The sequence below is a fragment of the Empidonax traillii genome, unplaced genomic scaffold (assembly GCF_003031625.1).
Source record: "Empidonax traillii isolate 1590-97213 ecotype Southwest subspecies unplaced genomic scaffold, ASM303162v1 scaffold119:size1479319, whole genome shotgun sequence".
Taxonomy (NCBI): Eukaryota; Metazoa; Chordata; class Aves; order Passeriformes; family Tyrannidae; genus Empidonax; species Empidonax traillii.
The window spans coordinates 1,129,540-1,154,782 of NW_020955312.1; the positions used below are offsets into that span (position 1 = coordinate 1,129,540).

General features: G+C 37.5%; 1 protein-coding gene across 3 annotated transcripts in view; it reads left to right on the plus strand.

Annotated features, from left to right (window-relative positions):
• Positions 1-25,243, plus strand: part of ASXL3 (ASXL transcriptional regulator 3) — a 128,158-nt gene that overhangs the window by 27,915 nt on the left and 75,000 nt on the right. For all 3 annotated transcript variants that reach the window (XM_027883144.1, XM_027883145.1, XM_027883146.1), the window contains one exon: positions 14,967-14,969. In XM_027883144.1, the coding sequence (XP_027738945.1) occupies positions 14,967-14,969 (3 nt within the window). The remainder of the gene's footprint in view (positions 1-14,966; positions 14,970-25,243) is intronic.

Consider the following 25,243-nt stretch of genomic DNA (forward strand, 5'->3'; position numbering starts at 1 on the left):
ATTCACATTTGTTATGATTTTTATTCACAGCATGATATGTGCAGATAAGTGTGAATGTGTCGTAGATTGCAGGATGCTCTGTGTGGTCCTGAGTCTAGAAAACTAAGAAGGATAAAACACAATATTCTTTTCTCCATACTTGAATCATTCTACTATGTTATAGGATAGGTGATCCTAAACTCCTTAGCCTAAATATTCTGAATTCTTCAATTGTAAAATGAAAAAATGCTGATTCTGTATTTTTTTTTTTAAGTTTTTGAATTTGCATTTAACTTCTGATTTCATGTAAAAGTTGTTTCTGCTGCATTTCAATAGTGATTTGGCACAAACTTGTAAAGTTATCTTCGTGCCTAACTCTCAGTAGGATACAGTAAGGTATTTGACTTTTTATTTGTATTTGTTGTTTGGGCCTCAGTGCGTAGGTAATGTTTTTACAATACCTAAGATTAAAGTCTCCTCTTCATTTCGTCCTTCCCTGCAAATTTTTTTGATGCCTTTTTGCCAGTGTAGTGCCTTTGCTATTAATAAAGATGGTCTTTCCTGGTCTCTTTGCTGCAGCCAGCTAAGATCAGCAGGGGATGTGAATTTATGACGTGCAGTCACCTGGCCATAAGCAGTAAAATGGCATGAGCGTATTTTATTCTGCATTGATTTGTGTATTCTTCCAAGTCTGAACTTGTGCCAGGAATATGTTACTACTTTAATATACTTTACTTATTCCTTTATACTGATTATCACTGTCAGGAGAACCTTGGTAATTCTAAATGAAGTTCTTCAAAAATTCTCCTCTCTACTGTTCCATTTTTAGATGAATGAGATTAATTGGCTTAGTCATTTTTCATATCTATTGCAGTATTAATTAATCTAAAGCTTTTTGCTGTAGTAGTAAATCTGAAAAAATAATGTATGATTTTCAGCAATCTCATTGTCATTATGTGTAATCTTTAAAAAGACACTGTCAGACTATACAGCCTTTTTTTCTTTGTTTGCCATAAAGACATCAAGTTGCACATTTATTTTTGTATTACTGAAATAATTAAATGCAAAAGGAGGAAAATTCCTGAGCTGCAAAGCAGATATATGTTACAAATAAAAATAAAAACTTGCCCGATACATCGTCTGAGAGGTTATAACCTACCTGGTTTTCTTTTACTGAATTGTGTTCAGGTTTTCTGCCGACTGTTTCTCTAATTCAATAAGATTGCTTTAACCATGTCTTTCAGCATGCTTTTACCTCTTCCAAGTTTATTGTCAACTGCTTATTGGAACTTGTTTCCTTTTGCAGCATTACATATTTCTCTTTTTTGCTTATGGAAGTCCCATGAGAAACAATTTCCAAACAATTAGTAAGTCAGGCTATAGGATACCTTCTTGGGCTGTAGGATACTTACTGCTGCTTCTTTAGCTACAGGGTCTGCTGCTATGCCACAAAGAATATTTTGATAGATTTGAAGTAACTTGTTCTTGACAGCTCTGTGTATTACTCTACTTCTTATTTGCTAAATAATTCCAAATAATTTTTATTCCATATTTGAGGGCAATTGAAATTCAGTTGTTGCATCTCTACTTCTTTTTTTTTTTTTTTTTTTTAAGCTATTCACTAAGTGTTTTCCAGCCATTTGGAAAGACTGCTATCCTCTACAAATTCTTAAAATTGACTGTTGATAATTCTGAGACTGATGCAGTCAGCTTTAATTACCTATGGTGAATTTCAACAGATTTATCTGATTTGAGAATATCTAATTTATTTAATTATCATCTAATCAATTTTTCCATGTTTTTTCCTGGTGTTGGTTTTAGCAGTTGTCTAATCATAGATACCTTTCTGATTAGGCATTAGCACTCCCTCTGTTTTTGGTATAAGTGTTCAGTGCTACCCCTTCATGGAAGAGCAAGCCAGTTTGCTATCTGTTAGTGTGCTCACAGAACAATCTTTATGCATGTTGTCTGAGTGTGTTTGCTGAAGTTTAATTTTTCTGAAGCTGATTTTGGGTTTTTTTTGTGTACTTCCTTGTTTTCCTAAAATGAAGTGGTCATCCCTGCATGACCACTCAAAGCTGGTTCTTCCCTATGGGTTCAAGTCAAACCTAGCACTGCCTTCCTTTCTAACTGCTTTTTGCATCTTCTGTTCAAGGATTTTTGTTCCTAACAGAGGCTTAGAAACTTGCCAGATGCTTCTCTGTTCCTGTCTTTCTTTTCCCAGGAGATGCCTGTATGGTCATAATGGATATATTTAACTAGGTCATGTGTTTGAAAAATTTTTGCTGATTCTCACAGAAAAAAAAAAGCTTCTCTCTGATTCTCTTGGTTTCTCACTATATGAAACTCTGACCTTAGTATCATCCTTGGTTTTGTCCTTTTTTGTCATTACCTGGAAACTGCCTGTAGAACCACCAGAAATAACCTATCTGTTCCCTTCTGTTTGGGGCACTGCACCTTCATGAGGAGTAGGACCAATCAAGACTGCTTAAAATTATCAGGGAGACAAAAATAAGACAGAAGTTGGTATGAATTAGGTGTTTGGATTAAGGAAGAAAAGACTGACTAAAGGCATAGTAAGTTTTCAACTATATAAAAGATATGAAAGAGTAAGGAAATGTTATCTTGAATGTCTGATATGGACAGAAGAAGAAATAAGACCTTAAAAATTGCAGTAAGAGAAGATTCCGATTAGACAGTACAAATTTTTTAAGATTTTTTTTTTTTCTACAGGTATAATTGATTTCTGTCATGAATTCTGGGAGAGATGTGAGATATCTCTACGTCTCCATCCAAAACCAGTATAGATACATGTCTGTCAGGAGTTATGTAGGTTTGGTTGATCCTGCCTTGAACTAGGGGAATGAACTAGCATATCCCTTGATCCATGGTTTTCTATGAAATTTTTTTAGATCGGTTTTCAGTACTCAAGCCATACATATTGTTTGAGTCCTAGGGGAGAATATCCAGCCAAACTCTGATAAATGTTTGATGCTAATAACCCTAGATTATATCTTGGCTTTCTTTAGTTCCTTTTGTCCTTTGCGTCCTTTGACTTGTCTGGACAAGATTAAAGCCAAAGATTCTCAGTCCAAGTTGAAAGCCAATAAAATTTCAAAATGGGACAAGCACTGTTTAATTTCTTGGAGTGCAACTTTAGCCCACAGCTATGCTAGCTATTTGCTTTCCTCCTCCATTAGACTCAGGATTGTGACTGGAATGGGATAATTTCATAGTGGTTTTGCTGTTCAGCTACAGTAACTGACCTCTGTATGGTCAAGTAACTTTGAATCTGTTCAGGTAATTCATAGAAGAGTTTAAAAAAGGTCCCTTTGTCTCATTCTGTTTTTCGTTTTCCAGCAGGAATCTTAAACTTCTTTCTCTTGACGTTTCTTTGTTGATCTTAGTTTCAACTGTGGGAATGACAGCATCAGTCCTATCTCCTCCTCATCAGTTTTTTCCTCTGCATATTTTGTCTTTTGCTCCGCAAGACTAAGCTTACTGTTGACTTATTGTTGTGACAGTAGTCTTTCAGAAGACTAAGAAGAGGTGCTTTCCATTGGCACTGGCAATAGTACTGTTTCTTCTTCACTCCACAGTGTTGATAATATTTATCGTGAATTATATCATAACGTATTAAGTCTTCTGAGCCTAGGAAAGCAAAGTATGACACTAATAAATATCGAAGACACTTACTAGATTTATACATTTTGTACAGAAATATGAAACTAGTGGGTTAGCTAGAATTAAACCCACTTTGAACTGCTGAGTGGAGTCATCAGTGGAATAAAACACATGATCCGTGCAGGGTCTGTATTTAGCTTTGAAGTTAGAGGGGACTCCTGAAAATATTACCATCACTTGTGAATCCTTTGATCTTTCTGACAGTGTCTCTTTAAGCCTTTGCATACTTCATCCTTAGAGCTATTGATTTAAAAATAAAATCCCTTCTGAATGCTGCTGTTTCTGTAAATAGGCTAAATGAGCTGGCAACTGTCTTCTGTTGTTTATCATTTTAAAGTTCCTTGTTTTATTGGGTATGCATGTAGACAGAGAATTTTTTTGCTTTCTTTCTCTGTAAAGTCATTCCAAGATGTCATTATGATTCATAATTAAGTCATAGTTTTTATCTTTTACGAAAGAAACGAAAAAGAAAAGAAAAAAAAAAAGCAAATGCCCTTCAATTACCAAATACCCTTAAAAATTTGATTGAAAGAACCACAGCTTTTGTCTTAAGGCTCTGGTTGTAAATAGAAGAGCACATATAGTTAAGAGGCTTCTGTGGTTGCATATGTCTGATAGAATTTATTTGGGAGCCTCTTCAGCTGAAGGGAGTGCATTGTTTTGTCTGAAGATAGTTATTCCCTGCAATGGACTAAAAGGATGACTTGATGGAAAGAGAGAGAGAAAGCTATTCAGATTCTTTTGCCTGGCATTATTAGGTTGATTTTCATGCATCTACAGATGTGGCTTTTGGCTGTAGAGTAGTGAAAGAAACAAACTTTCAGTGCAACCTGTCTTTCTGCATAAATCCACTTCAGACACCTCTTTGAGATGCGGTTTTTCCAGTGTAACGACTGACTGCTGAATTTGGGAGACAGTTTTGATAGCAGCAGTTTGCCAGCTGAAAATCTCAGGTTTGCTCCTTCTTGCTTAGGCATTCCCAGCATTGTTACGCACAGTGCAGTTTAGCCTGGTAAAAATTGGTGGATTTCCTAGATTACTGCATTCCAGCTTTGGCACTTTAACTTGCATAATCACAGCCCTGTCACCTCTGTGGTAATTATTTCAGGTTTTGTAGTGATAGTTTTTTAGTGTAGCCCTAAAACAACTATGGTATTAGCTCAAGCCTAACATTGGGGTGGTGAGTTCTGCACTCCATGTTGCTTCATTGTGATTACCCTACTGTTAGTTGAAAGCTAGCTTGCTTGCATCTGGACAACAGTAATCCCACCTTTATATTGATTTGGAAAACTAGTTTTGGGTGCAAATTAAACAGATGTAAAATAACAAAACCTCAAATGTTTTCTCTCAACAACTGCAAAGTTGACAGAATTTTTATTTATTAGTGATGGTGAATATTCCATTAGGTATACCTATGCAAGATATATTTCAACATAAGACATTTAACTACCTTGAATGTATTTTTTTTATCTGATCGACCACTGACTTAATTTCTTCTCCATATTTTAGTATTTTAGAAGTTATCTGGGCTGTTGTATTTGTTTCAGCACTGCCCTTCTTTTCTTCACAGGACAGTTGAATATCTTTCTAGGGACTTCAGTAAACAGTAAAATCAGTCTGTGTGTCAGCATTTTTTATAAAATTACCTTTGTTTGATTTTGGTTCTTTTAAGTAACATGTGCTTCAGTTGTTACAGGCAGGCTAAAAATCATGCTTATGTCACAGATGAAAAGTCCTGTGTTAGTTTTATTAAGTGGTGGATTTAATTTTAGAAGTATTTCAGATGATAAATGACACAACGTAAATTGTAAGAACCTTTTGAGTCTGGCACAGAATCCTTTGGAGGGTAATGCTCTTACTTTTAAGAATATTAATTGAGCATATGTGAAAAGAGAGTGGAGACAGAAGCAAAGTAATATTTATCAAAGCTTAATGCAGAGCCATGAATATAGCCTGGTCCTCTGCTCCTCCACTCCCAATATCTTGTCCATTAAAGGGGTGTTGCCGGTGCAGTATCTAATAGGTCCCATCTATATGGAATCCCTTGCCCCAAGAGTTTCTGCAAGGTGAATCTTCCCTCTTTCTCATACTGGGTCACCCATCCCATGGTCTCCAGTTATCCTGATCTGCTGTCATCCTTTTTCCCTCCTTTGAGGACTCAAACTCCATTCCTTGTGCCTGCAATTTTCCTAAGTGTTACAGTGTAGTCATCAGAGTATTTATTTCATGTCCTGACTTGGGACCAATCAAGTGTCCTTCTTTAGTTTGATTCCAGGACCAGTTATGAGAAAATAGAACAATTCCAGAATTATCATGACCTTCAGTTGATGGTTTACAACGGTTTAGAAAAGTTCATGTAGCTTCCTTTCTAGATTTCAGAACAGTTGATTTTTTTTTTTTTTTTTTTTTTAAGATTAGCATGTTTCTGCTGCATATGCATATGTATTTTTGGTCACATAGTGTTAATGACTTCAGTTTTCCCTTTGGTACAATATATCTCTGTTTGTGTGCTAAAACATACATTGTAACTACCTTTCCCCCTTTCATGTAATAGGAAATAGTACTGCTTGATTTTTATTTTTTGAGGGGTTTTTTAAATTTTTTGAAAGATCTGCCAAAAACTTGTTTGCTTTACATCTGGTAGCAGTTCTGCAAAATACATCTGCAAAGATTGGGAAACCAGGAATCCAATATGTGTGACACGCTTGCTTTCTCAGTGCTATTAAAGTATTTTTATTTTACTTGTGCAACCATTTAAATTTTTATTCCTTTCTTTATTCCTCCCCCCACAAGCCTACTCTGTATATTCTCAAAGAGTATTATGCTTGTGCATTGTATAAATTTTTTTTTATTTGTTTTTTGCTTTACTGGTAGGGGAGAGTGACTTGTACGATCATTAGATATTCGAGTTACAGTAATTCAGAGGATATATGAAAATTTTAAAAGTTCAGCTGTTTAGCTGTAATAGGAAAAATTGTGATGTTAGATTTCGTGATGCGATAAAAATATTTCAAATTCTAAAGATCTATATTAGAAAAATCATTTATTTTTGAATGCATAACCAAATCCTCTTTATGACAGCCTAATTTGCTGAAATTAAGATCTTCATAATACGTTAAGGTAATGTTAAAGATATTCTTTTTTTAATACAAGTGGAAATCCAACAACTTTTACGTAACAAATAATGGATAGCAGTGCAGATGCTGATGATCTTAAAAGATTTACTATTTATTTTATACAGTCATGACAACACTTCCTATAAAGGACGTTTTATTTTGAAGTATGAGACACCAGCTGTGACTAAATAACATGAATTTGTCAACAATTTCAGTGTCATTTTTCGTAGTGTAATGATTCTTTTATAAATATATTTTGATATTTAATGTAAGAGTTTGTTTTGTCTTTTTCTTATGTTGTGTCTCAGTGTAGACTACTATGGAAAAAGACTGAAAAGCAATAATGTATTTCAGACTGTTGAAAAGAGAAACCTTCTGCATTATAAATTGGTGTTACCAGAGGCGTAGCATTATCCCAAAAGAGTGTATTGTGTCATATCTGTCTTCCCACATTTCTCCTAGACAACGTAACTATGCTGTATGCTACAGATCCTTTTTCTTTAATGTTTCGGTATTTCAAAGAGTAATTCTGCTTTAAAAATAGTGTCTCTTTTTCAGAGAGAGAGAGAAATTAAATAAAAATATCTTAAACTGATTCAAAATAATTAGATACTTGCAGAAGTTACGTTATGAAAGTTTCACCAGATCTTCATTCCATCCTCCCAGCAGTGAAAGTTTTTTGGTTGGTTTATTTGTTTGGGGTGGGGGCTTTGTTTATTTTGGTGGTTGTTTTGTTTTGTGTGTTTCCTATAGTATAGTGCTTTAAGCCTGATTTCTTTTTTAAATATTACTGAGGAGATGAGATCTTCCAGTCTACAGGATGTTTTCTTATTCTTTTTCCAGCTTGCAGTTCCTATAAACTGAACCACGACTAGATTGAATACATTCTTCTATTTTACTTCCTTTATCAGATTGTTTTGCTAGCATCTTTTTAAGGAAAGCAACGACACAGAAGAGCCTTCCAATAATAGTTGTCCATTGTTGTCCATATGCGAAATTTTCAAAAATATTTTGGGGAAACTGAGATTTGACAGCATGTGTTGTTCTTTCCACCATTGTTGTGAAATGAGGATCTGCCACTTACTAACATTATAGTATGTAGGTACTGGTGTTTTAAAATAAAAGTCAGAAGCAAGACCTGCAAGAGGGCTTAGTATCAGTGTGTGCTGGTTAGGGGCAAAATGCAAGAATCTTGCTGAGTAGCCAGCAACCTTGTTTAGCTTTCTTATGCTTGGAAAAGGCAAGAATAATCTCCTATATTTACTTTAGGTAGTATTTGGAGAAATGCGATTCGACACATAAGTCTGTCGGGAGCAGCCGTATATATAAAAATTTCGAACACAGAAGGATACAGAGACTTTAGCTAGAAGGAGTCACCTTTTGAATGTACACTCTGGTAAAATATTCTTGAGAAAAGAGTTTAATCTGTTGAAGGCTTAAAACCTGCAGTCAAAATTGAAGTCTGGCTGGGAACTTGAAGACATGCCTTCATTTAATGGATTTAGGAGCTTTTGTTGCACCCTCTGAGTAACCTAAGAAGCTGCTTTTCCTTGCAGGTGTAAAATGAATTACTCTAGGTTTCAACTTGCTAGTTGCTGATTGAGATTTATTTGTTGGGGTTGAATTTTTTTGGCATTTCTGTTTTGTTCTCCTTATTTCTCTTTTGCATTGAAAAGTCAGTATTTAAGCCTATTATTTATTACTGCTTTGAATTTCATTTATCCCACAGCTGACTTTTGTCTTTATTTCTAAGCATTCTGTCTTAAGGGACATGCACAATATCCCACAAAATAGTATAATCTTCTTTATGCTATTTCTAGTATTCCATAGCAACTGAGGAAGAAAAATGAGCCTAAACTGAACACTACAACACAGACAATTCATTACAGATTTTCCGCTTAGTATTCAGTAAATTGTCAAGTCCTTATTTTCATCATTAGCATATTTTTCACAGAGCAGAAGCATAGCCATTTCTGGCAGACTGAATTAAATCTGTTTTACTTGAATGTGAAAGAAGAAAACATTGTCAGGCTTTCTATGAAAGCATCATTTTCTAGTAATAATTTATTTTTCCGGAACAGTTTGCTGTGGATGTCTTTGTTTCTATAAAGATATGGGTGTATATACTTCAGTCTACCTTTAATGAAATAATTTCTTAACTGAAGGAGAAAAAACATGGAAAAATCTGGGATTTTTCTTTTCTTTTTCTCCTGTTTGTATTGCATGAGCTGAAACATTTCCTAGTTCTCTTTTAGCCATGCACTGGCACATTTAATTTAAAATTTTGAAGTACATTTTTTTAGAATTAAACCTTCCCTTAAAAAGCCTCAGAATTTCACTGTCTAAGGACAATGAAAAAGATCAGGTATAACTGTTCAGAAAATTTGTTGTGTACATGAATTTCTTTTCTATCTAAGGCTAGCTGATGGCAATTCCATTTTATTCATTTTGAGTCTCATAGGTAGTCTTAATTACTGTGAAATTAAATTATGTGCAAGCTCTTCATTTCAAAGCAGAATTTAAAAGGTGCCTGAACATATTTTACTTGCTTATGTACTGTCATGTTAAAGAAGAATATGTTTTATTCAAGATTTGATTTTTCTTTCAGCAATATAGAGAGCTCCCATCTTCTGTTTGTAATCCCAATAAGCTCTGCATTTGTCAGTGAGTCTTTTTCATAATAGCTGTTTGCTACAACCAGTAATTGTGTGGCTGGCAAATATTTACCGTATTAGCAGAGAACCAAAACATTTACCTCAAATCAAAGTATAGATAAAAGAACCTAAAATCTGTATGTATGAAACTTGTGTTTATGGGCAATTGTGTAAATACACCTGCAGACACAAGTTCACCTCTCTACTCATACACAAGCCCTTATAAAAAGTTATAAATCATAAAATTATGCTCAAATGCATCCTTTGCTCTGTTGCTTCAGTAGCAAAGAGTATGGGAAAGAGCTCAAACAATCCCTAAGAACCGTTTTGCTGTCTTGCCCTTAGTAACTAAAGAGCGGACAAATTGACTTTTTTCCCCCTAATTTCTTTTGGTTTTCATTGTATTTTATTATGAGGAAAGGAAAATGGGATCTAGTTGCTCTTTTTAGTAAGTAGTACCTTCTAGCAAGAAAAAAACAAGCGAACATAGCTGAGTCACCCTATTTAGGATCTTACAGCATCCGTAACTACTGCTGTATAGTTTACGTTTCAATAAACTTATGATATGTTTATTTTTGCTATCAGGAATCCATCACGATACACCATTCAGAGCTTCACTGGCAGGCTTTTATATTTAATTAGAAAATAAAACAAGTGCTGGATCCAGACTACTAATCTTTCTTGCAAATGGCCCCCATTACTTGCTATTCCTTCCTTTCTTTTTTTTAATGTTACCAATACACCTGAAGTTTTCGTCCTCTACACTACTGAATACTTTAGGTAACCATTATCAAATACGAAATCATTTTGTAAAAAATTTGTGTCCCCTGCAGTAATCACAAAGGAAAAAACCTGACCCATAAGTGACAGCAAGGAACTGTTTGGGAAGAAATGAAGAATAAATGACAAGAAGGAAGTTGTTCTGGTTTTGTTAAAGACTGCTTGCTTTCAGTCAGGGAATCTTTTCTTGGCCAGTGAAGATTAGGCAGTCAAACTGTGTTTATGTCTTAACTCTGTCCCCTTCATCCGAAACCTAACACCACTAAACCCAATCCAACCATTAACCTTTCTCTATAGCAGTAGCTTAGTATTATAAATGTAAACTATTGCATCAAAATGTCATTCAGTCAGATGATGTACTGTACTGGTTAAACTGAAGTAGTGTTGATGCAAGATTATTTGTAGCTGAACTACAATCCATGAAGTAATGACATAATTTGTACTGTTAATTAATTTAAAACTAAATTTATAATTTAATTCCTTATTAAAAACAGTAAGCAATTTCTGGTTAAGACTGAATTTTTTTGTAAGCCACATTATTTTTAGTTTCTTTGGCTCTCTTTAGCTTGTGTGTCTCAGCTCCTGCATTCAGAGAGACTTTTTTATGACGTCAACAGAATCAAGCGTCCTTTCAGATGGAATGATGTGCCTATCAGGAATGGCCAGTCTAAAACCTTTAGCTATCAGTCCTGTGTTTTCACAAAATATTTGATGGTTTCTATTGTTATAATTTTAAAACCTTGTGTGTGACATTTTGAAATTAGATTGACTTTTATTTATAAGTTAAATAGAAACTTAAGCCTCTCAGTTCCAGACTTAAGGAGCTGTTTTAAGTCAAAAAAGAATGAGGAGATCTACTAATAGACTGAATTGCAACAGCTGGAGTAAGTTAAAACACAAAAATAAAAGTATCTGCTTTGTCCTCTGAGGGAAGGAAAGAAATTTTGCTATGCTGTTTTGCCAAGTTAAACTCCCTGATGTACAACAAGTATAACTTAAACATTTCACATCCACACAAATATTTTAATTTGACACAATAAAATAAATCATTTGTTGCTATATTGTTTAAGTTACAGGGTGTACTGTGATTGCCCATCCTGCACTTATTTTCAGATTTTTCTTACAGGTAAGATTTTTAACAAAAATATTTTAAGCACATAATTGGCATTTATTAGTCAGCCATGTTGTAGCAATTACATTTATTTTAATGTTTAAGGTGAAAGTATGGTCCTGTGTATACAACTGTTTTTGTAGGAATAAGTATTACTCAAAAACAGTAATTTGTTGGATCTAGTCTTTATTTGTGATTATTGTGAGCTTTTTTGTATCGGTTTGGTTTTTCTACCTGTATATTAGTAGAAAATTAGTAATTGAGTAAAACTTTCTCAAGTACTGAATTACTCTTCAAATACAAGAATATTGAGAAAAGTTTTGTAAGGGAAGGGATGTTTCTTTTTATTTGTTCATTCTCTTGCATGATACAATAGACTTTAGGATTATTTTTTTTCAATTGAATAGGAACTGAAGATGTAGAAATAGGTTGTTCTCATATGTTCTGGCTTTCTCTTTTTGGATTGGGTGCAATGTTTTGGATGTTAAACATGTTGCTGTTGAGTAATTGTGCCAGAATTTGACATTTAGTTTCAAAATTCTAAATTCCTTCCGTTAGAAACCATATCATAATTGAAACCTGGGAAGAAAGAAAAAAGAAACTGTGGAGATTTTCCTGAACTTTTGTGGAAGAGAAAGCATAAGATATGGTGCACTTTCTTTGGTCTTGAGGAGAAATGAACAAAACTAAAATTAAATTTAGGGATTTCAGTTGTTCATGCTTCATAAAAAGGTTTAGTAATATTTTATACTTCTACTTTAAAAGAAGTTTAATTCTTTATCAGAATAATATATTATAGGATGGAGGTGGGGATGGCAAGAGAGAAAGAAGAGACTGGAAGAAGAATGAAGAGAGAAGAGATAAAAAGAAAAGACAGAAAATGGGAAAGTAGGAGGATAAAGGACAGGGAAATTAAAAAAAAAAATGAAAAGAGAGGGAAAGGAGGAGAGGTGGGCGTAAAGCACTGGCAGTGGGGGACTGCAGGGTGGCCTCTGTGCAGACACAGCCGACTCCAACAACCTCACCGCAAGTCATAGCTAAGCCCAGCAACCAAGACAGTGGTGCCTCTGTGGTAACATATTTAAGAAAGGACAAAACTAGCACTCAGGCAGAAGAGGAGGATTAAAAAAGAATGTGTGGAACAGAAGTGTGAACACCAAGACCGGAGAAGAAGGAAGGGAGAAGGTGCCCTGTGCACCAGTGCAGAGGGGGGGCACTTGCTGGCTGTGGAGGGCCACACCAGAGCAGAGATGCTCACTGCAGCATATGGAGAATACTATGCTGAGTCATCTGGACATTTCCTGATGGAGGTGTTGCCCGCGGAGAGCCCAGGCTGAAGCACAAAAAAAGTGTGAGGAGGAAGCAGCAGCAGAGAGAAGCTGCTGTGGACTGACTGTAACCCTCCATCCCTCAGCACCACTCAATGAGGGGAAGGTAGAGGAATAGGGAATGAAAAGGGAAAGTTCAGCCTGGAAGAGGGAAGCTTTTATTTCTCTCTTCCCAAATCTATTTTAATTGGCAATAAATTAATTTTCCTCAAGTCGAGTCTGTTTTGTCTCTTACAGTAACTGGTAAGCAATCCGCCTGCCTTTATCTCAAACCACAAGTTTTTCATCCCCTTTCCTCCCAGATTCCTGTTGAGGAGGTGGGAGTGAATGGCTGGGTGGGCATTTGGCTTCTGGCCAAAGCTAACCCACCACAAGTGGAAAGAAATAAAGGGAGAAAAAGAGAGAGGAAGAAACAAGGTAAAGAGAAGAGAAACGAGAAGGAATAGAGGAAAGAAAGAAGAAGGAAATGAGAGAAGTGAAAAAGAAGAGAGAAAAAATAAAACTGAGAAAAAAGAAAATGAAGAAAGGAAAGAGAAAAGGTGAAAAAATGAAGAGAGGAGGGAAAAGGATAGAAAATACATACAGAGAAAGAGAAGAAAAGACAATAAAAAGTGAGAGAAAGAAAAGAAAGAGACAATAGGAGAAGGAGAGGACAACAGAGGGAGAAAGAGAAGATATGAAGGGGAAAAGAGAGAAATGAAAGGGGAAAGAAAAACAGATAAATACAAGGTGAGAGAGAGAAAGAGGGAGAAAAAAAGAAGAAGAAAAATAGATATGAGAGAGAAGGAAAAGAAAGAGAAAGGAAAGGACCAAAGAAAAGGAGACAAGAAAAGGGGAGAAAATAAAATGAAAAAAAAGAAGCAAGTCCAAGCAAGTCCACTGTGATTGAAGAACCTGTAACTGCATGCTGTTAGCAGTGAAGTAAAAATTTTTAAGTGAATGGAAGAGCTTATATGTGGTACTTTCCATCAAGTGAAAGCAGTAAAATCCCTATGTTAATATAACTTTGGTTTCAGCATTGCCATTCAATGAATAGATACATTCTTTCCGGGTAAAAATTTCCAAAGAAATTGTAATAAGTATTAAGAACTTTCTTACTGCTTTGGACAATTGATTACTTAGGCAGGTGGGTGGTGTGACTGAAATGGCGCAGCATAGCAAGCTCTGGCACCTCAACATGTAGGCATGCATCAATTTTTAGGAATGGGCAAAGTTAAAATGCCAGTTTAATTAGGATAACTCAATAAGATTTTTGCTAGTGAGTGTAAAGAAAGAAAAATAAATCACTCTAAGACCAGCATAGCAACTTGCTTTAATGCTGTTGTTTCTATCAGGGAGAAATATTATTTAATAAAGTAATGTCATACAACAGTCTGGTAGCTCGACATTGGGTAGCATATTAAAGATGTAAAGATTTCTGATATGAAGAAAAAATCCATAATTCTCATAAATTATAAACAGTTTTAAACTCTAGTACTTAGTAGAGTACTTTGTACAGTACTTTGCTTGGCAATACTTTTTTTTTTATTTCCATAAATGGTTAAATCTTGCCATACTTTAAGCAGTTTTACTGAAATATGCTTGCCTTTAAAAATTTAAGTCTAATAGGTCTTAACAACATGTTGTGATTTGCCTCTTCTATTTTATTTTCGTTACTGGCAGAAGGTAGAAGGAGATGTATGTACGTCATCACCTCTTCCAGTTTTATAAATTTAGTTGGAATTGGTCTTAATGGCAACAACTGGAAAACTTCACTGATATCGCGTGAAAGAGCAGGGACATGACATTAGGCTCGAGCGGAGGAACGTGTGGGGGTGTGGAGCTCCTTCAAGCTTGGTAATTCTGCTTCCTCTTAGCAGGGTGGTACCTCCGCCTCTCCCCTCCTCTGCGTCCAGATGTAGCAACCCAAGGGGTTATAGCTGAGGCAAGCCAGCTGCATCTGGCATGTAGGTTCGGGAGCGGCTGGAGGGAGCGCACTGTGTTAACTGACAAAAGGTGAAATACAGGCCTTGCGCTGAGCAGTCTGAAATGGGAACCAGTTGTGTCAGTCTGAGGCCATCCTTCTCCAGTTACTGTAAACCAATATTGTAGCCGAAATAGTAATCCTGCTCTCACCAAGCTACTTTTCCTGTTCTGGGCTGCCCACCTCCCTGGATGCTGGCATAAGCATTCACATGGTTGTTTGCAGAAATAATCAAGTTCTAAATAAATAAAAAAGGGGAGTTGGGGAAGAACACATCATGGAGGCAAGAACATGTGGTCTGACTTAGAGGGAAGCCACTGAGGCTGCTTCCCTGAGTGGGAGAGCTGGCAGAAAGTGGCGTGAGCCCAGTATAAGTCTTGGTGCAAACCTTGGTGAAAGCAGAAACTACTTCATGGCCTTGCATATAGGTACAGAGATGCATTATCGCTGGCATAACTGCAGGGTAGTGTCTTGCAACCATTACAGCTGTGGTAACAGGAGTCCCTGCTGTGGATGATAAGAAGGGCTGGAAATTCTTCTAATCAATCAGGGGAGGAGTGTGGCTGGAAGCTGTGACTGCATCGGGATTACACTCCTGGTATAGCATGATAAAGTAGGAATCCTACTCAGCCTTCTGAACTAGGCCCGACTCACAGTGGTTTTCTGGCAACACTTTGCTCTACCGTCTTTTCCCTTTTTCGTTGTGCAACAGAGTTAATGAAGCCACTGTCAGATGCTGCATGGGCTTCCTCGGTGGGTGGTGCAGAGGCTCAGAAGTCCTGTTGTTCTTTTGCAGTATATTTTGTCACTCTGTTGCAGACCTCCAGCAGAGACAGCTAGTCAGAGATCGAGCAGTTTGCAGCAGTTTCCAGGCTTCTTGAGCTTCTTGAGGAAACTCCAGGGAAAATCTTCTGGAAGCTTTGGATTCTGGGAACTTCGGTGGGCGTTCCGCAGCAGGTCAGGGCCAACCTAAGGAGCCATTTGAGACTCTCAGTTCCTAGAGACAGTTTATGTTGGCTAATTGCTTCTTGTGGAATACCTACATAGTAGTCACGAGCTGACTTGTGGATAGAGACTTGTAAGATTGGGAAGTTGGAAAGTTGTAACTTTGGACAATAGAAGGAAGCTTCTCTGCCTTCAGAGAAGGATAGGTGTAGTGCACTGGAAGGAGGTCAGCAAGATTATCGGGGCGGGGACAGTTAGAGCCAGCTGAGGCTGATGTTTTTTTACCTTTCCTTTAGCAAGACCTCAGTATCTTCACAGTCCAATTGGTGAAATAGGAACTCAAGAAGTGGACAATAAGGTGGATGGAAATTTGCTTGGGCTGCAGGCCCCAAAGTGTTTTGATCAAACATACTAACTCCAGTTGGTAACCAGTTACTAAGTGGTGTTGCTCAGACATTGATATTGAGGCTATCACTGTTGAATGTTGCTATTAAACACCAAAATAATGGGACAGGTTCAGCACATTCAGCAAGTTTGGAGGAAGCAACTGGTGTACTGGAAGACTGGACTGATGTTCAGAGGGATCAAGACAGCAGAGAATTGTGCTAAGAGGAACCTCATGAAACTGAAAAAAGGCAAGAGCAAACTTGTTTATCTGGAAAATAGTGATTAATGTAGTGGTATAGGTTGGGGGCTAATAGGCCAGGAGTCAACTTTGCCGAAAATGACCTGCGAGTTGTGGTGTTTAACAAGGCCCACGTTAGTCCATCAGTGTGCCCTTGCAGCAAAGGGCAAACCCATGTTGGGCTGTGTTAGCAGGAGCATGACCAGCAGGTCAAGTGAACTGATCCTTCCCCCTCAGCACTTGTGAGACCCCACTTGGACAACCATGTTCACTTTTGGGCCCCCTAGTCCAGGAAACAGATTGATATATCAAAGTAAGGCCCAGTGGAGGTTCACCAGGATGGCTGGAGGCTAGAGCTTGTGGTGTATGAGGAAAGGCTGAGAGCTGGGCTTGTTCACAGAGGAGAAGAGAAGGCTCCAGGGGATTCCATGGCACTCCACAGCTCACTAATGGGAGGGTGTAGGGGAGACAGAGCCAGGCTTTTCTTGGAGATTGCATCATGACAGCATGAGAAGCAAAGAATGAGAGGCAACAGACACAACATGTGTCACGGAACATGAAACATGAAAAATTCCGATTTGATACTAAGAAAAATACTTTTCCCTGTGAGAGCAGTTAAGCAGAGGAGGAAGATTATCCAGGGAGGCTGTGAAGTCTCCGTTCTTGGAGAGTGCACAAAACCTGAGTGGACAAGGCCTAGATCCAAGTGGCCCTGCTTTGAGCAGAAGGTTGGACTAGATAACTTCTGTAAGTTCCTCCTAGTGTAAATTATATGTGTGTGTGAAACTTGGTGGAGCTGAATGTTCTTAAAAATAACTGTAACTTTTTTTTTTTTTTTTTTTTTGGGAGGGGCTGTACTTTTTATTTTGCATTTGACTAACCAGTTGTATATCAATTACACACATGCACAAGATATTCTTAAAAGTCTGCAGCGACAGTTGTGGAGACTGGCCAGTTAAAAAGCCAAATTAAACAAGAGAACTTGGGATAAATTCATAGAAGTCCCTTGTGTAAGATGATTAAATATTAAAGGCCAAAAGGTATTCAATGGTTACTGACTATGTCTTGTTTAGCATAGTCAGTTTACTTTCCACCTTAACTTCTTTTTTTTTTTTTTTTTTTTTTTTTTTTTTTTTTTTTTTTTTTTTTTTTTTTTTTTTTTTTTTTTTTTTTTTTTTTTTTTTTTTTTTTTTTTAGGAGTAAGCTTCACCTACCTTGAAGCCAAGAATATTTGGAAGGGAGGGGTGTTTTTTTTTCATTTTATACATTGCACATTTTGTGGCAGTGTTTTTCTTGGGTTTAGTACATTTTTGACTGTAACACAGTCATTACTTCATTTTTCTAAACATATGTATTTAAAGCCCACAGGGGTCTGTGAAATCTGATACTAAAATAAGACATCGTATATATAAAACCCACGGTTTCTCTAAGAAAGCCATTTTTTAACCTCTACTCCAGAATTCCTTTAATGTGGCAGGAAAGCTTTTTTTTCCCCTTTCTTTATAGTTTTTCCTTCATGGTGAACATTGATGTTGGAGTAGAAAATGAAAAATGTACTAGTACTTTTTAATGAAATCAGTTAAAACTATTAAAAGGAAATATTTTATTAAAAGAAAAAAGAAAAAAAACCCATACATTTTTGAATAGGAAGTAGCTGTCAGAAAGAACAGTTTTATTTGACCAGTATAAGAATTTTTTACACAAAAAAATCAAATATTCTTTTAAGTTATGTTGAATGAGAAGGGTGTTCTCAGTCCAGGGGACACCTTAGCTGTCTTGACTAACTGACTCATGCTGATTTCTTATTCTTTTGGGGTAGTTTTCTTTCTGAAACATTCATTCTTTTGGAATGATTTCAAAAGATACTCTTTAATCTTTGCCTGTGTCTTTCAAAAAGCCCCCCTTTTTTTTTGTTAGCATTCTTTCTCTCTTGTATTATTTGTACTACATCTAACGAAATGGTAAGGACCTAAAATGCAGAGATGCATTTACCTATAACTTTCTCTGAGATTTTTCTTCACAAAAAACAAAAACCTAGGGTTTTCCCAGGTGTTAGGGAACACAGAAAAGTGTAAACAGTCTCTATAAAACTTGTATTCTCATTTCCTTTCTGGTCAAGGAGTGCTTGTTGCCATATGTGAATATCATTTAATGAGGTGTAATGGTGTTTCAAGCATATTTTTCAGAACATTCAAGGTATTCAGGGAGACTTACTCAGAGGCAGGGCTGGCAAAGGGCAAAGGGCTGGCAAATCAACAAAAATAATGGGTAGGGGTATTTAAATTTTGGAAAAACTTGTCAGTATCTTGCAGTCTGTAGTGTATAAGGTGGCATTGATATGAAAGGTTTGTGTGGTTTTTATTCTTTCTTCCCAAATTTACCTCCTATACTGTTGGCATCTTGTTTTCAGACACATTGTAAATATTTTCAAGGGCAAATCCATCACAGTAGTTCTATAAAATTATGTTCAAGAACACTTACATTTTACACAGGTTCTGGAACTTTTGTAAATAAAGGCTTTCTTGTGAGAGAAAATAGTAAAAAAAAAAAAAAAAAGAAGAAACGAAAAGAGGAAGCCTTGCTGGCTTAAGGAGTACTGAGATTTGTGATGAACTTTTGTTCCCAGGGCTTTTCATTTTATAGGTGTAGATGAGTCCTAATAAAGCTCCGTTTTTACCACAGATGAACTCCATTTGTGGTGTTCTTCTGGAACATTACTGTGGCTATTGTCACCAGATTTGACACTATCAGAAGTTTTCTTAGGCTTCCAGCACCATGAGATAAAATATACTTTGCTCTAAATAACAAAAAGATTCATTTTCAGTGCTATACGGTATCAGAATTTTATCTACCCTGACCTCAGACCACAGAGTGCTCTAAAGGTAAGGGTGGAAATGCCAAACTTGATTGAAATGTCTATGAAAGGCCATTGCACAGAGCAGGGGGCAGGATCAGATATGTTTTCAATAATCTTTACCCCTGCAGAAAAGGAGAAATTAGATATACCATAGTGCAGCAACACAGCTTAGAGGTGAAAAAAACCCTAAGTCTATGCTATCATTTGCAAATGTGAGCCAAACTCTTGGCTACTAAGAGGGAATTAGAATAAAAAGGTATGGGTAGTCATGCACGAGAGCTTTGCTTTCCAAGAAACATCTTACATTGTGCAGTCAGTCACTTGTGACTGACAGTGGGTGAATGCAAACAGTCTGGCAAACTCTTCAGCAAAGAAATAATACATCATTTTCTTACCAGCACCCCCTGTCTTTCTGTCGTATTCACCTTGAGCTAGCATTTTCATTCACTTGTCCACCTTAGTTTTTCCATGATGACATATGGCTAGCGGTTTATTATGTTTGGGCTTTATTATGTGAAATCACTGAACACAATGATTGTATGTAGATGTACAAAAGGCCTAGAGGCCCAGAGGGAGATTGCTTCATGCAGGAGGATCCTAGAAGTAGTAGAAATAGGTCTTAAGGGTGGTGGCATAATTTCCAGTATTTTTTTGTTATGTATGTCCTTCACTGAAGACTTTAAAATAATTTTTGGATGTGTCTCTTCCAAGGAGAGCCAGAATTGTTTAATGCTTCAAAGGTGGCCTGATAAGAAACTGAGGTCACCTGTTAGTTCTTTGAAAGGAGCTTCACTTCCAACTCCTTCCCCGATTCCAGTTTTGGTTAATTAAAAATGTAAAACTAGACTTAGATGAGATTGTAAACAAGATTTCCTGCTAAAAATGGCAAAAAAACCCCCCAATATAAAAACCTTTTCACAATACCTAGCTTGAATTTAGGATCCATTTTGAGTTTCTCTACAGCACTGCTCCAGATTATTTTACATTTGAAGGACACTGAAAAGGTTTGGCTTCTTGGTGAGATATCAGTTCAGTCAAATGTGATTCCAGCTGCTTGTAACACCCTCACAAGCTGCAAAGGGCAGAGTTCCAGTTCATTATTAAGTTCTTCTGCTGGATGTATTTGGGGTTCACTGCTTTGGTTAACTTCAGTGAAAACTGCTAGCTTTTGAGACAGACATTGGGTATCTGTGACAGATGTGTTACGTGACAGATGTGTTACGTGACAGCCTGTCTGTACTGGTCCTTGGTTGTTCCATCATACTAGTAATAATCTTGCCTCTATCTTCACCTGATTTACAAAAACAAGAAATCTGTATGAGGGTTGATGTTGGAGCAGTGTTAGTAGTACATATAACAGGTCTTTTCCCCTGTCATCTCCTGGTAGTTGTTTGCAGTCTGTGAGACTATAGGCAAATGAGCTGTAGTAGTCTGTCTTGTTGCCTGATAGCTTGGCTTATTTACCTTCCTCAAGAATAGTAGCCCTGTTGGTGATATTTGAAGTCTGAAGGTCAGGTACCACATGTGAGGCATAAATAGGACCAGAGATGTAAAACTTTTCGTCCAAAAGAGAACAAATGAGAACAAAACTGATGTTAATTTTGGCTAACATGGATAAAATTCATTTAAAAAACCCTAAAAAATAGATATGTTAAGGAATTTCTTTTAATCCTTTAAAATACATTTAAAGATCCAAATGTGAGAGCTTAGGAATAAACCTTAAGTATAATTTGTTCAAACTGTATAAATAGTATTCTACCTCTATGTACTTTAATTCCTATAAAACTTTAGCAAGTGACTTAAGTCTTAAGACTTTATTTATTGTGACTTTATTTATTATTTAAGTGGTTAAGACTTTAGAACATAAATGGTTTGGACAGTCACATCAACTGTAGATATCAGGGGTATTTTCTGTAATTCTCATTAGTAGTCCCTTTAAAATGAAGAAGCCAGTTGGAAGCTCAAAAAGTAAAATGCTTTTTTTCTTGTTCCAACTTATGAATAAGTACTTTGTGTGAGAGGCTGAGATCTTCCAGCTCTACACTTTCACTAGTCTATATATATAGAAGTAGTAGATGGTTCCCTAGCTACCTACTACCCACATATTAAGAGGTGGTTTTATGGTTTTATTGTTTAGTAAATTATATTGGATATGTGATATTTTGGAAAGTCTCTTCTTTTTTTTTTTTTTTTTAATTATATCCAGCACATCTAATATATTTTCACTCAGTATTTAAAAGCCAATCCCTTAATCAAATTACAGTTTCTTTCCAAAGATGATTTGACAGCAATAAGTATACTTGTAATGATTTAGTAAATAAGATGTCATTGCTATTTTAACACCAGAAAATACAACTTGGATTAATTTCTGTACGTTAAGTTAGATAATTGCTGAATGCTTTTGTAGTCTCCAAAGTATCAAAAAGTAAGATTACATTAAAGTTCTATTTGTTGGCTGATTGGGGTATTTTAATAATTTTAAGCAATGAACAAATTAACCTTGCAGTAGGAAAATAAGGGGGAAAAAAATCAAAAATTAATTGATTATTCAAAACAAGTTTTCTGTTTGATAATTTAAATTGGTTGAGTTTGGATTTAACATACTTAGTCTATGATTTTGATATTGAGCAAAGGATGACTCTGAATGAAATAGTACTTGGAATACTGCGGTGGGTTGACCTTGTCTGGACACCAGGTGCCCACCCAGCTGCTCTATCACTCCCCTTCCCATCCCTAAAGGGGCAAGAGAGTAAGATGGAAAACAACTCGTGTGTTGGGATAAGGCAGTTTATTAAGGCAAAAGCAAAGCAAAAGCTTGTGTGTGCAAAAGCAAAGTGAAAAATAAAATGGTTTATTCTCTACTTCCCATCAGGAGCGATGGTTGGTCACTCCCGAGAAGCAGGGCTTCAGCATGCATAATGGTTCCTCAGCAGGCAGCCACTGGAGACAATGAATGCCCCCCTTCCTGCTCTTACCTTAGCTTTTATATCTGAGCTGACGTCATGTGGTATGGAATATCTCTTTGGTTAGTTTGGCCTACTTGTGTCCTCTCGCAGAAGGAATGATACAGTGCTGGTGCTGTGCTCAGCAGAAGCCAAAACACTGGTGTGTTATCAACACCCTTCTGGCTACCAGTGCAACGCACAGCACTGTGAGGGCTTCTGTGGGGAAATGAACTCCAGCTCAGCCAGACCCAATACAAATATATAGTCTGTATTTAGCGTTGGCTGAGAAAGCAAACATACTGCTAGCAGTCTTCCTGTGTGTTTTGGGATTGCATGGCCAGGTTTTGGTAGTGGGGGTCTACAGGGATGGGTTCTGTGAGAAGCTGCCAGAAGGTTCCCCCATGTCCTATAAAGCCAATGCCAGCCGGCTCCAAGCCAGACCCTTTGCTGGCCAGGGCAGAGCCCATCAACAACAGTAGTAGTGCCTCTGGGATAACAGTTAAGAAGAGGAGGGGAAAAAGGCTCTACACAACAGCAGTTGCAGCTGGAAAGAGGAGTGAGAATATATGAGAGAAACAACTCTGCATACACCAGTGCTAGTGAAGAAGGGGGAAGAGGTGCTCCAGGCTCTGGATCAGAGATTCTCCTGCAGCCCTTGGTGAGGCAGCTGTATCCCTGCAACCCATGGAGGTCTGTGGTGGAGCACAGATCCACCTGCAGCCTGTGGAAGACTCCATACTGGAGCAGGTGGATGCCTGAAGGAGGCTGTGACCCCATGGGAAGCCTGTGCTGGAGGAGGCTCCTTCCAGTACCATGCTAGACCACATTTGCTGGCAGGACTTGTGATCCTGTGGGGGACCCATGATGAAGCAGCCTATTTCTGAAGGACTGCACCCTGTGGAAGGGACCTACCCTGGAGCAGGGGAAGAGTGTGAGGAGTCCTTCCCCTGAGGAAGAAGGATCAGCAAAGACAGCATGTGATGAACTGACCACAGCCCCCGTTTCCCATCACCCCTGTGCTGCTGTGGGGGAGGTAGAGAAAATCATGAGTGAAGTTAAGCCCAGGAAGAAGGATGGGGGGGGGGGAAGGTGCTTTAAGATTTTATTTCTCATTATCATACTCTGATTTGATTGGTAATAAACTCAGTTAATTTCCCCAAGTTGAGTCTGTTTTACCCGTGATGGTAATTGCTATGATCTCTCCCTGTCCTTATCTTGACCCATGAGCCTTTCCATATATTTTCTCTGCCCTGCCCAGCTGAGGAGGCAAGTGATAGAGCAGCTTTGGTGGGCACATGATGTCCAGCCAGGGTCAGCTGGCTGGTTTATTTAGACTAATTTGAAACTTTTATTGCTGAAAAAATCGCAAGTGGTTGGCAGGAAATCTTGCACTGATCAGCACTGTCTCCTGTTTACCTGTGGTCTCTACTTCCCTCTGTACCAAGGAAAGGATCCTGTGCCATTGGAATATAGTAAAATGACCAGGTCTTCTTTTCAGTCCTCACTTCAGTGAACTTCTGGGTATTCCTTCTGAGCCCAGACTGGAAGAGCTTGCTGCAGCCCCGGCACTAACACCTGCTGCATTGCTGCCAGCTCAGTCAGGTATGGCTGGGGGAGGAGAGCAGCTCTAGACCGGTCGGCAGCAGTTTGCCTGTCTTCCTCATGTATAGGACAGCTGTCTTCTTGTCTTGGTATAGCTGTCTAGGTTCTTGGTGGTTTTATGTGGCACTCCCAAGCTAGGTCATGGCTACAGTCTTGTAAGGCAAGTTGGGACACTTTGCTAGCCCTTGACATCAGGACCGTGAGCACACGGCTAACCCTTGAAGGTTGTGGAAAGCTTCTAAGAAGAAGCCAAAGATGGCTTCATCACACTTGGCATCTAGTGCTTCATGTAGTACTCTGTGGAACACTTCAGCAAGCAATGCATGTGTAGACATCTAGTCAATTTTCCAGCATTTCTAGGTGCTGTATATGTTGGAAAAAGTTTAATTAGGGTATATTATTAACCTCAGTCTTAATAAGAATTTCAATTTACTGAAGAGAGAAGCAATCATAGGTTGCAGTGCTGGATGCATGCTCAAGAGATCATGCAATGCAAACCCTGGGACAGCTTCCCATCTATGTACCAGACAGGACTGGTGTGCGTATGAGCTTCTCAGGAAGGTAATTTTACAAACTCCCCTGCTCAGTTCTGCTGTTGATTAAAACATCAACAGCTACATTCACACTTTTAGACTATCTGTGAACTTTCTTTTCCTTCCCCCAGTGGCCATGAAGAACATTTATCTCAATTAACTTCAGCTGCCTTTTACATGTTTCTGGAAAATTACAATTATGCCTTCTTTTACTTTTCTGTTTACTGTACCACACAAATGGGTTTTCTGCAACCTTGCCTCATATGTTTTATTTTTTTTTGCCTGTTGTCACTCTGAAACTGGTGTAACATGCATTATAAACATATTTTATTCTGTGTGACTTCAAATACGAAATTAGTTCTGAAGCCTTTTGGTTTTCCTTTTTTTCCAGCAGTGAGTAAAAATTGTTGCTCCCTTGTGACTGTTTATGTATCTGTATGAAATGAGCAGATTATTTCAAACAAATAAATACAGAACAAATTTACGATACCTCAGTGGTCCTCTTACAGTGGTTGTCATAGATTTGGGAACATATCAGGAAGGAGAGGTTACACCATATATGGTGGGGCTGAGTGGTTGAAATGCTACCTTGATGCGGGACCCAAGGTGTTCTGTCTGCCAAATAATGCTGGGGAACTTTCACAGTCTGCCACACTATATTGCCTAGATAAGTTAGCTTTAGTAAATTTATTTTCCATATTTAAAACTTTTTTTTCCTTTTTTTCTTCCAAGATTGTAATTTTTGTCTCTTGGCAAACAGTCTAGCAAAGACTGTTAAAATTAAAAGTGTAACCATGGACATTTTCAGTGTTTTTCTGATAGAAACTATGTGTTTGAGAATTTACAATGTAGAAATAAATAGTGGTTTTGCTGGTGGTTTTACAGATTTTTGTAGGATTTTGGGGAGGGTGGAAGAGGAGGAAATAACTGAAATGTGTACTACCCCTACATATTTTTGCAGAGTTTCTTGTGTTGAAACTGTAGTCTGACATTTCGATTTAGGTAACACTGGCTGCGTGACCAGTAGAGGGAGCCCAGAATCACTAAATGTTGGAGATATTTTTGGCTGGGGGAGTTGGGGTGAAAAGCTTGCTTTGATAATGTACAGGAATTTTGAAAGG